This window comes from Ammodytes marinus, assembly GCF_949987685.1.
Source record: "Ammodytes marinus genome assembly, chromosome: 19".
In the NCBI taxonomy this organism is placed as follows: Eukaryota; Metazoa; Chordata; class Actinopteri; order Uranoscopiformes; family Ammodytidae; genus Ammodytes; species Ammodytes marinus.
Genome location: NC_137223.1, coordinates 8,548,730 through 8,560,160, shown reverse-complemented (window position 1 = coordinate 8,560,160; position 11,431 = coordinate 8,548,730). Strand labels below are relative to the sequence as shown.

At 41.5% G+C, this 11,431-nt stretch overlaps 1 protein-coding gene across 1 annotated transcript; it reads left to right on the top strand.

The window, feature by feature from the left end:
* Positions 1 to 3,524: 3,524 nt before the first annotated feature.
* Positions 3,525 to 11,391, top strand: LOC307266010 (reticulon-4-interacting protein 1 homolog, mitochondrial-like). The gene is made up of 9 exons (XM_080047888.1): positions 3,525 to 4,128; positions 4,219 to 4,370; positions 5,199 to 5,267; positions 5,790 to 5,914; positions 6,602 to 6,650; positions 6,794 to 6,930; positions 7,559 to 7,742; positions 9,502 to 9,597; positions 10,684 to 11,391. The coding sequence occupies exons 1-9, from the start codon at positions 3,825 to 3,827 to the stop codon at positions 10,870 to 10,872; spliced, it is 1,305 nt and encodes a 434-aa protein (XP_079904014.1). The 5' UTR covers positions 3,525 to 3,824; the 3' UTR covers positions 10,873 to 11,391.
* The last annotated feature ends 40 nt before the right edge of the window (positions 11,392 to 11,431 follow it).

Here is an 11,431-nt window from a genome sequence, read left to right as displayed (position 1 = left end):
TTGCATTTTCACAGATAGGGTAAAAGTTTCACAAATCAGAAACTATGTGTTCCATAATGTATAGCCTCTCTGTGATATTCTAGTCCAGATTTGAAGAGTCTAGATGCAGTGGTTTTCAATCAGGACCAGTTCTAATGCGGTCTGGACCCAAAAAAATAATTGAAATGTAACTTTTTTGCATTTTCACAAATAGGAAAAAAGTTTCACAAATCAGAAACTATGTTTTCTATAATGTATAGCCTCACTGTGATATTCTAGTCCAGATTTGAAGAGTCTAGGTGCGGTGGTTTTCAATCAGGACCAGTTCTAATGTGGTCCAGATGCAAAAAAAGCGTTGACATGTGCCTTTATTTCATTTTCACAAATAGAAAAAAAGTTTCACAAATCAGAAACTATGTTTTACATAATCCATAGCCTCACTGTGATAATCTAGTCCAGATTTGAAGAGTCTAGGTGCAGTGGTTTTCAATCAGGACCAGTTCTAATGCGGTCTGGACCCAAAAAAGCGTTGACATGTGCCTTTATTTCATTTTCACAAATAGGAAAAAAGTTTCACAAATCAGAAACTATGTTTTCTATAATGTATAGCCTCTCTGTGATATTCTAGTCCAGATTTGAAGAGTGTAGGTGCAGCGGTTTTCAATCAGGACCAGTTCTAATGCGGCCTAGACCACTAAACACCATTAAAATGTGCATTCTTTGCATTTTCACAAATAGAAAAAAAGTTTCACAAATCAGAAACTATGTTTTCCATAATGTATAGCCTCTCTGTGATATTCTAGTCACGATTTGAAGAGTCTAGGTGCAGTGGTCTTCAATCAGGACCAGTTCTAATGCGGTCTAGACCCCAAAAAAGCGTTGACATGTGCCTTTATTTCATTTTCACAAATAGAATAAAAGTTTCACAAATCAGAAACTATGTTTTCTATAATCTATAGCCTCACTGTGATATTCTAGTCCAGATTTGAAGAGTCTAGTTGCAGTGGTTTTCAATCAAGACCAGTTCTAATGCGGTCTAGACCCGAAAAAAGCGTTGACATGTGCCTTTATTGCATTTTCACAAATAGAAGAAAAGTTTCACAAATCAAAAACTATGTTTTCCATAATCTATAGCCTCACTATGATAATCTAGTCCAGATTTGAAGAGTCTAGATGCAGTGGTTTTCAATCAGGACCAGTACTAATGGGGTCTGGACCCAAAAAAAAACCTTGAAATGTATCTTTATTGCAGTTTCACAAATCAGAAACTATGTTTTCCATAATGTATAGCCTCTCTGTGATATTCTAGTCCAGATTTGAAGAGTCTACGTGCAGTGGTTTTCAATCAGGACCAGTTCTAATGCGGTCTGGATCCAAAAAAAACCTTGAAATGTATCTTTATTTCATTTTCACAAATAGGAAAAAAGTTTCACAAATCAGAAACTATGTTTTCTATAATGTATAGCCTCACTGTGATATTCTAGTCCGGATTTGAAGAGTCTAAGTGCAGTGGTTTTCAATCAGGACCAGTTCTAATGCGGTCTGGACCCAAAAAAAGCGTTGACATGTGCCTTTATTTCATTTTCACAAATAGAAAAAAAGTTTCACAAATCAGAAACTACGTTTTCCATAATGTATAGCCTCTCTGTGATATTCTAGTCCAGATTTGAAGAGTCTAGGTGCAGTGGTCTTCAATCAAGACCAGTTCTAATGCGGTCTGGACCCTAAAAAAGTGTTGACATGTGCCTTTATTTCATTTTCACAAATAGAAAAAAAGTTTCACAAATCAGAAACTATGTTTTCTATCAGCTATAGCCTCACTATGATAATCTAGTCAAGATTTGAAGAGTCTAGGTGCAGTGGTTTTCAATCAGGACCAGTTTTAATGTGGTCCAGATGCAAAAAAAGCAGTGAAATCTCCCCTCTCTTTCTTTTAAACAAACTTAATAAAGGTTAAATCAATTTTAAACAGTTTTTAAAGAATGGTTAGACTCTCTTAGATAATCTAGACTAATTAATGTGGCTTTACCGCGGCGATTTAGGAGGTTAAACAACGGAGAATCAGTCACTTCGCCGCTCCTTAAGAATCCCTTAACTTTTCCTTAACTGCCGAATCGGCTGCTGCGAATCAGCTGCCAACTTCAGCGTCGTACCAAAATACAAGCTGTGGCCGCTCACACTATAGCTTTCCCGCACGTGAAGCGAGCCTTCACGTGCGGAAGGGGGTTCACCCCGACGGCGAACAGCATCTCCCCTGAGCCGAACAGGAGGTGGAATTAAGAGATTAACGGCGATATTTTTTTTATCGCCCGATAAGAGTCTGGCGTTAACGTAGCCGTTAACGCCGTTATCGGCCCACCACTAACACAAACACAAACACAAACACACACACAGTATAGACAGCTGGCGTATCGTGAAAAGATATTCAGTGATTTTGACAAAACATTTTTTTGACAACAAGCCTTATACAGAACCGCTGACTCCACCTTTAAAAGGCCAGCGGTGATAAGCTGTGGTTCAAGAGGGTTTCTCGTTTGCGGCCTCAATTCCCAAGTGAATCTTTGCGAGTTGGTGCACTAATGCCATGTTATGACTGTTAGGCATCATGTAAACATTAAAACAAACCCCTAAAGCAACCCCCCCCCCCCCCCCTGTGAATTGCTCAGGCATACACAGATAATGTTTTGCTGCCCATTTGGCTTTGTTTTGTTCTTACTGTGCTGTGCTCTGCCCATTATCTCTGGGCATGTATTCCGGCCATTTGCCTCCAGCTGATGAAGCACTCAGCACTCACTCCACTGTTAAATGGGCCTCTGAGCATATTGGTTTATAATTTTTTCATGTACACTTGCATTTTTATGATTATAGCTATAATGGATTCCTGTGTTTGAGCCTGAATGGAGCCAATGTTACTAAGTTTTTTGCCCCTCTTTTATAATAGGGGTTAAGTATGTTGATGGTTTTGGTTTGTTTCTGTGAAGCATTTCACTATATGACTTTTATTATATTATCATGATATTATATTATATATAATACATCATGTCACAATGAATTGTTATCATTTATCCAAGACTTAAAACACAAAACAATACAGGCAGTTTAATATTATCTGAGATTCAGTACAGCATTGCACCAGAGCTTTTTCTCCCCATAAGTAAACTAATTTATTTTGACTATGTTGGCTTTACAAACAGAACGAATAGAGGTGGTTACATAAAAAAAACATCAAAACATTAAAAAAAGAGAAAGAAATGTGTCATAAATCTCATAGACTTGAGATCTGTTAAAAGTGTTTAATGTGAAAAATGCCAATAACTAGATTCACTTCAGAGTATAAGTTACAATTGGAAAAAACTATTAGGTCACCATTGTGTTTATAAAATAAAATATGTGTTTTGATTATTCCAAAAGGTTTGTTTCAACAGATCCCTATTTTTAACACACGTCAGAGCCATTCTCTTACACTATTGGTCAAAATATTTAGCTACAGAATTCTGATTGGCTATCGTCGTGAGTTCAGAGGTTAGCTTGTTATGTAGCCATCAGTTAGGGAGTGGGTGTGTTATGCTAATCTTTGTGTAAGGGCATACTATTTCTACCTTACTGTGACACTTTATAATACACGTAACGAGCGCAAAAGACGTCGCCGCTTATTTATTTGACGTGTTATGTACATTGGGCGTTTGTTTCGAGAGCACTAGCGTCCTGGACATGCTAACAGCTGAGTAGCTCCTAAGCTAACCAGCTTGTTAACTTCAGACCTGTGACAAGTTTTTCTTCTAAATTACATGTCGTACCAAAAGCTGACCTTGTAGACACAGCAAGTCGAAGGAAGGACGCTTCAAATGGGTTCTGTCGGAGCAATGGCGTCGACCAGACTCCTGTGTTTGTTCAATGCGAGAGCATTAGGCTCGACCAAAACATTAGCCAGGGCATGGGGGTGGAGGTTGTGCTGCAGCAGCAGAAGTGTCTCCAGCTCACCTTCAAGACAACAGGGCTGCATGTCGGCCTGGGTCATTGATCAGTATGGTACCAATGGGGTGCTGAGGTACACAGAGGAACTCACAGCCCCCACCGTCAACTCTCCCAGTGAGGTTCTGATTCAAGTCCATGCAGCCAGTCTCAACCCCCTTGATATATCTATGAGGGGTAAGTGTGTTGGACTTAATACTCACAGTAGACATTATGCACAACATAATCAGTCATTGCATACCTGTTTGCCTTCTCCCATTTGTGTAGGTGGCTATGGCGCTAAATTGATGAAGTTGAGAAGGGATCCAATGTCTGTGATGGACACTGACAGTGAGTTTCCGCTGATCCTGGGTCGTGACGTGTCTGGTGTGGTGGTGGACTGTGGCTCTGAGGTCACCCATTTTGAACCAGGAGATGAGGTATGGAGCAGCACTTGCATTCTTGTCTGATTAGAAGATGTGGGCGATACTGATAAACTCCTTATAACTGTACTTGTCATTTTGTTTTTTGCAGTAGTTGTAATACAATAGATCATCAATAAAATAGTTTGAGAAAAAGTTTTTGACTAAATATAATGGTCTGGAATGTAACATGTTTTCTATACTTTTCTTCTTGGGAATAACTTAAGCTTTTCTGGACGTTATAAGTATAAAACATCTGCAAAAATGATCCGACCTTGCCATAATAACCCATGGAACTAGTGATGAGAGGTCTTAAGTAGACATTGCATCAAACAGGGTTGGGATCCACTTGCCTAACACACCCAAATATGTGTAATAAAATAAGTCTCATGATACATAACATCATTTTGCCTGCGCCTTAATGCATGCAACTATTCATCAAATCATTCTTGGACATTTTCTTGGAAGAAAGATGAAGTTCTTTCTCCTTTGTCATCGCACGCGTATGAGTCATTATCATTTGAAACATACTGTGTGCTGTCTCCCATACATCCAAATTACTGTCTCCCTGCAGAAGGAAATTATTCTATTATGCCAATCAAAACTTAAATCTGATTTTTAAAAGTAGAGCAATACATTAGTAAATAAAAAATAAAAATAATATATATATTTAATATCCATAGACAGTCTAATATTCACCTTGTTCCATCAGTCTAAACATGTATTTGGCGATGATTGGAACGGAAACTGCATACTAAAGGCTTAATAGCTGATTAGCCATGCTCAGACAGTAGGCGGTTCAATTGAGTTGTGTTCGGCGTGTTAAATGTCACATTTGTGTTTCAGGTGTGGGCCGCTGTCCCCCCATGGAAACAAGGCAGCCTGGCAGAATTTGTGTCTCTAACAGAGTATGAGGTGAGCTCCACAGCATATAACATATATTATATTTTATCTCTGCAGTATATTTTCATCATCAGTTGACTTATTTAAAGTTCAGTAATTTGATTAATTGAGTAATTGGTGTTTAATTTAAGGCCCATTAGATTTGTCCTGTCAGTTTGTTTTGAAAAAGGAACTGGAAATAGTTGATTTAAAGCCCTTGTATCGTTTGTAAAAAATTAAAAAATACATGTTACTTGTTATACAAGTTTGTAACGAGTGCACCCTATATTTAGTAAAGCTGAAGTGTATGAATAATTATTAGGATTACTTTTGTTTGGTTGCAGGAGCCACTGTGGCACCAATTACAGAGACACACACAAATTGCACTCTGTTTTTCCTGCCGCATTGTAATTTATTTGTATATCCAAATGTATTCAGCAACTCTGGGCTTACTGCCCTGGCTGCAGCTCCGTGGATTAGACTGAGCTTTTGAATTGACAATTAAGCCTTTAATTGGACTCTTGACATGTGGATGTATTGGCTGTTTTTTGGCAGGTTTCTCATAAGCCAAAATTATTGAGTCACGCAGAGGCAGCGTCCATCCCCTATGTGGCCAGCACTGCTCTGTCTGCGCTTGTCAATGCAGGCGGTCTTTGCAAAGACAGCTCCTCAAATAAAAGGTAAGTCTGGTCTTGGATATTAAGCCCCTCTACCCCATTTAATTGTACATACAATTTACACACAGAACCTTAGGTATGAAGTCCCTGAAAACCATTATAAACTGCCATCAAATTTTGAATTAAAGCTGGAGTCAGCTTGTTGACCGAATCACTTTTTTGTCTAAATCAGTGTATACTTCCTCACAATCAGCCACATGTCCTCACTGTGTGTGCACTGAAAAAAATCCAATAATACACAGCGTAGGCTCTGTAAACTGGTGTGTAAACAAAGGGGGACATGGCAAGCAACATGCCCATTTACAGAGCTTTGGCCTTGAATTTTTTTCAGCGTGCACACACAGTACGGACAGGTAGTGAATCATGAGGAGATATTCACTGATTTTGTCAAAGTGATTTTGATTAGACACCTTCTTGTCTGAATCATTTTAGCGATAAAATTGGCTCCAATTTCATTCTAATTGGCATCAAAGGGGTTGTAAAAAATCATGCCTTTTACCCATCGGCTGTAAAATTTGAACCCAATGTGTGAGATCTAAATGAACTTGCACTCCTCCTGGAACTTTAATGGCTTCCAATCCTGTGAATCCCCCCCCCCCCCCCCCCCCCGAGGCTCTTCTAGTAGCTTGGCTTCAGTGACTCACTGCAGTAATTAAATGACCCTCTGGTTGCTTGGGTTTCTCCTCCTAGAGTTTTGATCACGGGAGGATCCGGAGGTGTCGGAACATTCTCTATCCAGGTAAAGGCAAAGTAGCCTAATGTAAACTCTACCAGCATCTTGTGATTCTTTCAAACTCTGCATCAACGTAAGACCACTTGCTGGTTGTGTGTGTGTGTTCTTTCTTCTTTCTTTCTTTCTTTCTATCTTACCTTCCCTGCCAGTTATTAAAAGCCTGGGGAGCCCACGTAACGGTCACCTGCTCTCAGAACGCTAAAGGCCTCGTTAGCGGGCTGGGGGCGGACCAGGTGGTGGACTACACAGCAGGAGATGAGGCCGAGCAGCTAGAAATGATGGATAAGTATGTACTGCATATCTGGCCTTTACAAGCGTGCCCTTTTAGAAAGTAACCAGGCTATCAAGCACATAACTTGTACAGTGGAGACATCGTATTGCTTTTATTCCAAGAAAACGATTGGCGCAGAATGTTCTTTTAGGAACCCTGGGCTCTTACTCTAATGAACTATCATCAGAGTCATTGCCAGGCCAATAAATATGCTAATGAAAATGAATCATCCACCTGTGAGCTGTGTGTGTGTGTGTGTGTGTGTGTGTGATTCTTCCCTTTAAACACCCACCCCCGAATGTGGTTAACATCTTTCTGTCGGCTTGGCACAACCGCTCACCGACTAAGCTTTCTAGTTTCCATGGAAACCGGGGGATCAAGGCCCTAGGTAGACTTGGTTCTTCACCCCTCTCCCCCCCCCCCCACCCCCCTCAAAACAAGAATTGATAGAACCCTGGCTTTGGCTTGAAGACAAAACAGTTTTCTTTTAACTCAGGGCTTCAGTAATACGGAGAGTGTTGTTGAACGGAGATACCAGACCATACAACTCTCAGTCTCTAATAACTAACCTACTATGAAATGTTTCTTTTTTTCTCCACCGGGGTTCCTCCAAGTTTGACAGTCTTGTGTTTGCCGCCCTCAGGTTTGACGTGATTTTGGACAACATTGGCGGGGAAACGGAGCAGTGGGTGATGGGCATGCTGAAGCCCTGGTCTGGGGCAAAGTACGTCACACTGGTAACACCTCTGCTCCTCAACACCGATACTACAGGCCTGCTGGACGGGGCGCTCCGATCCGGCTGCAACCTTCAAACCAAGGCCATGCAGGTATAATACATTATTAACAAACATATAGTTGATGGGAAAGAATGATGATACTGCTCTTTATGGTCTGACATACACATCCACTCTCCTCTTAAACAGAACCCATACTTACATGTTGTTGTTGTTGTATTTTTTTTTTGAGCCTTGTGAAGCCTGGGGTGTGGACTACAGGTTCTCCCAAACTGAAACGAATACTTGATCTTGAATGGCAAGGAAAGACATGCCATTTTGTTATGGGTAAACACCTGTTCCAACCACTAGAAGTTGTTCATTTGGTTGATCAGATGAAGTTCAGTTGAAAATGGGCTGAGGGAAAAAAAATCATGTAATAACTTGACTTAGATTCATATCATAGATTATTTTTCCTTTGCAAAGTTTTATGCTTGGTCTATAGACATGTGCTCTGTCTACAGAGTGCAGTAGTTCTAAACATGTGCAGGTGAAGAGGGCAATTTGAGTTTGTGTGAAAGAGTCCCATGTCAATGAATGAACCTGCTGTCCCTTCAGCTGCTCTGTTAGTGGAGTGCATGTGTAATAAGGGTAGTGGGTGAATAATAGGCGAGGACAGGGTGGAGCCGCTTTGGGGACTCTGAGTCAAGTTCTCCTGGGCATTGCAGGCATTGGTGACAGCAGGACTGGCAGCGCTTGAGTTTGGGTATGTGTGGATGAGACTGTGTGTGTGTGAGCGTTAGTCGAGATGAGATATTGTCTGTGTGTGTGTGGGCGTTGGTCTAGTTGAGATGTGTGTGCGTGCGTGCATGTATGTGTGTGCGAGAATGTGGGCGTGCATGCAATGCATGTGTTTGCTGCTGAACCAGCAGTATTTTAGTGTTTGTGCAGATTGTAGTCGGCTGTCTCCCCCCGGCAAATACCAGTGTTTGTGTGTTTCTTGCCAAGCCTCCGGGCCCCTTTTGTCCGCGGGAGCAGCCAGCTGGTCAGTTTGTCGGGCCGAGCCACAGCAGTCACACCCCTCAGTGCCCAGCTCTGCTCTGGACAGCACGTCCCCTTTTTTCCTCTGGGAGATCACAGTGCAACTGAGCCCTCTAGTGTTCCAATTCTTGGCAGCAATGGCCGATCATCTGTCATAATCCGTTGTTCTTTCAAGCAAACAATGGGATAGATTTACCCCGAAGGCTGAACAGGTGTGGTGGCAAAGAGATGCCAAATGATAAGATTAGTGCATGGACTTTCTTTCTTTCTTTCTTTCTTTCTTTCTTTCTTTCTTTCTTTCTTTCTTTCTTTCTTTCTTTCTTTCTTTCTTTCTTTCTTTCTTTCTTTCTTTCTTTCTTTCTTTCTTTCTTTCTTTCTTTCTTTCTTTCTTTCTTTCTTTCTTTCTTTCCTTTTCCCATCGAGTTGTAGCAGATTCCTGGAACACCTTCACTGAGATGGGTGTTTGACTTTGTATCATCATAGTTAAATTCCCAGTTTTCAATATTCCAATAAAGTAACCCAATTTCCTGCCCTAGGATCAATAAAGATTTTCATGTTATGATTCTAACTCACATTTGATACCGCAGCAGATCTGTTATGACAAGTTTTTATCCAATATAAACCATGTTATATGTCTTACTCTTCATATGGCCTTACGCAAGACTCTTTAAGAATGAGTGTGTTCAGCTTTGTTTGTTATGGCTTTTGTTGTGAAATATTCAGATACCAATTTAGATTTTTTTTTTCCCACTTACAGTTTTTTTCTCATGGTACTTTTTATTGTATGTCTTCTTACGCTCAATAGTTTTCTCTTCTCTGTTTTCCTCATTAGAACATACTATCTAGCGGAGTCTTCTACCGGTGGGGATTCTATGCACCAGACGGGCCTGCGCTGGACGAGGTCAGCAAGCTGGTGGATGCAGGGAAGGTACTGTACCACCGCTGTCTTACTGATATCTCGCATGCTGGCTCATTTGTCATTCTGAACCACTAACACTGACAAAGTGGGGAGTGGAAATGCTCTCATTTGCACATCCGGCAAATTAGTCCTGAGAGTGAAATTCATGCAGGGTTGGATATCATCAAAGTGCTCAATCTCATCGTGGAATATGAACATAGCAGGGATACCACACATGCCTGCTTTCAAGGCTCCCCTGTGGCTTTGTTAAGGAGTGAGCATCTCCTCCCTGCTGTGCCTGTGCTGGTTGGTTGGCGTGCACGCTTTAGCTGCTGGGCGATTTGAATCAGGCGACAGGAGACGGTGAATGGGTCTTTAAACAGTGCTGAGCAGCCATTCGCAAAAGCGTGTGGGACCTCTGTCCTTTTGTCCCGGGGGGCTTACAGTGAGCGGCACACTCAGACCAGTGGCGGGAAGCTATGGACACACACGCACACACACACACACACACACTCCCTCTGCATGTCCTATTCTTAGTCAGGAGGGTGGATGCTTTCCAGTGTGACGCCATCGCGCTACCCATTCATTGTTAACTACCAGAGATGCTGACCAGAATAACAAGCCCGGCTGCTGCCCGTGTGGTGGGACCAGCACAGGATTGTCCAGCCTCATCACATTCTGAACCGCTCCCTCACTGCAGCTATGAAAGCAGACATGATGTAGCATTAGCAGCTTGCTTGTCTAAAGTGATTAAATATGATGATTATTAAGTTCCCAATGAAAAAATAAAAATAAAAACTTAGATCTGGCTCCTGTAGTATTGAAGATTAGAGTAGTTATTTATTATCTCTGAGTTAGGACTGAATGTCGGGAGTTTATCCCATCAGCAAAATTAGGAGAGTACACGTTTACACAGAAAATATGCTGCTGTCTAATAAAGCAGTCTGCCTATCCATTTTCCCTAACCCATTAAAACAAAAGCCAAATCCCACCCATCCCATGTCTCATACAGTATGCTTCAGGTTGAAATCTGATCTCTTTAATTGTTTCCTGACGACTTACTTCCTGACCATAAGCTCATATTTGCTTGACATTTTTCTTGCTGCTTCATCACAGATCCTGCCAGTTGTGGAGGCCCAGTTTCCGTTCACCCAGGTGCCCCAGGCCTTTCAGAAGCTGGAGGAGGGCCACGCCAGAGGGAAGACGGTGGTCCGGGTGGCCGAAGAGGACCAAAGAGAGGCCCAAGAGTTGGAGCAGAACGCTCACTCGGACACTGAATTTCAAGATACGGCCAAGCAAAACTAGACATCAGCTTTCCCAAGGCCACTCTTTTTGGCATCCACAGACTGTATTATTCAAAGAGATCAGAGGTGACGCTGTTGTATAGCCGACTATCCAAGCGTGAACTGAGCTTGTAATGGGAGTGTGCCAAAGGCGGCTGTTCTTGTTAAAGCTTACACCCTCTTGTATTGTTTTGATGTTTTCTCAAGGTGCCTGACTTGTGTTGTGTTCATGTCACGGTGAAGTTGCTGTAATTATCAACTGCAGACTAATGAATACAATTCAGTTCAGTATTCAGCCGGTAATTAGAACCAGGCTTTTGGTCGCTTTCTGATTGTGTCTGTAACAAGCACAGAACTGTTGACCCTCTATGAGCTGAAGCGGGCACAGTATGAGAAGACAGGTAACTAATTGGATTTATTTTTGCATTTGAACTATCTATGTTGACTTGTTTGACAACTACCATGAGCACTTCATAACAACGGGAATGTGTTTACTCCTTGTATTGCTGCGCCTCACATTATGTAAATGCAGCATACAGTAGGTTAGCTGGATAAATGTTAACCATTCAACATTTGGAGAA

Coding starts and splice junctions, on each gene's coding strand:
- LOC307266010 (XM_080047888.1), top strand. CDS start 3,825: ATGGGTTCTGTCGGAGCAATGGCGTCGACCAGACTCCTGTGTTTGTTC. Junction 4,371..5,198: donor ATTTTGAACCAGGAGATGAG/GTATGGAGCAGC, acceptor TTTGTGTTTCAG/GTGTGGGCCGCTGTCCCCCC. Junction 5,915..6,601: donor GACAGCTCCTCAAATAAAAG/GTAAGTCTGGTC, acceptor TTCTCCTCCTAG/AGTTTTGATCACGGGAGGAT.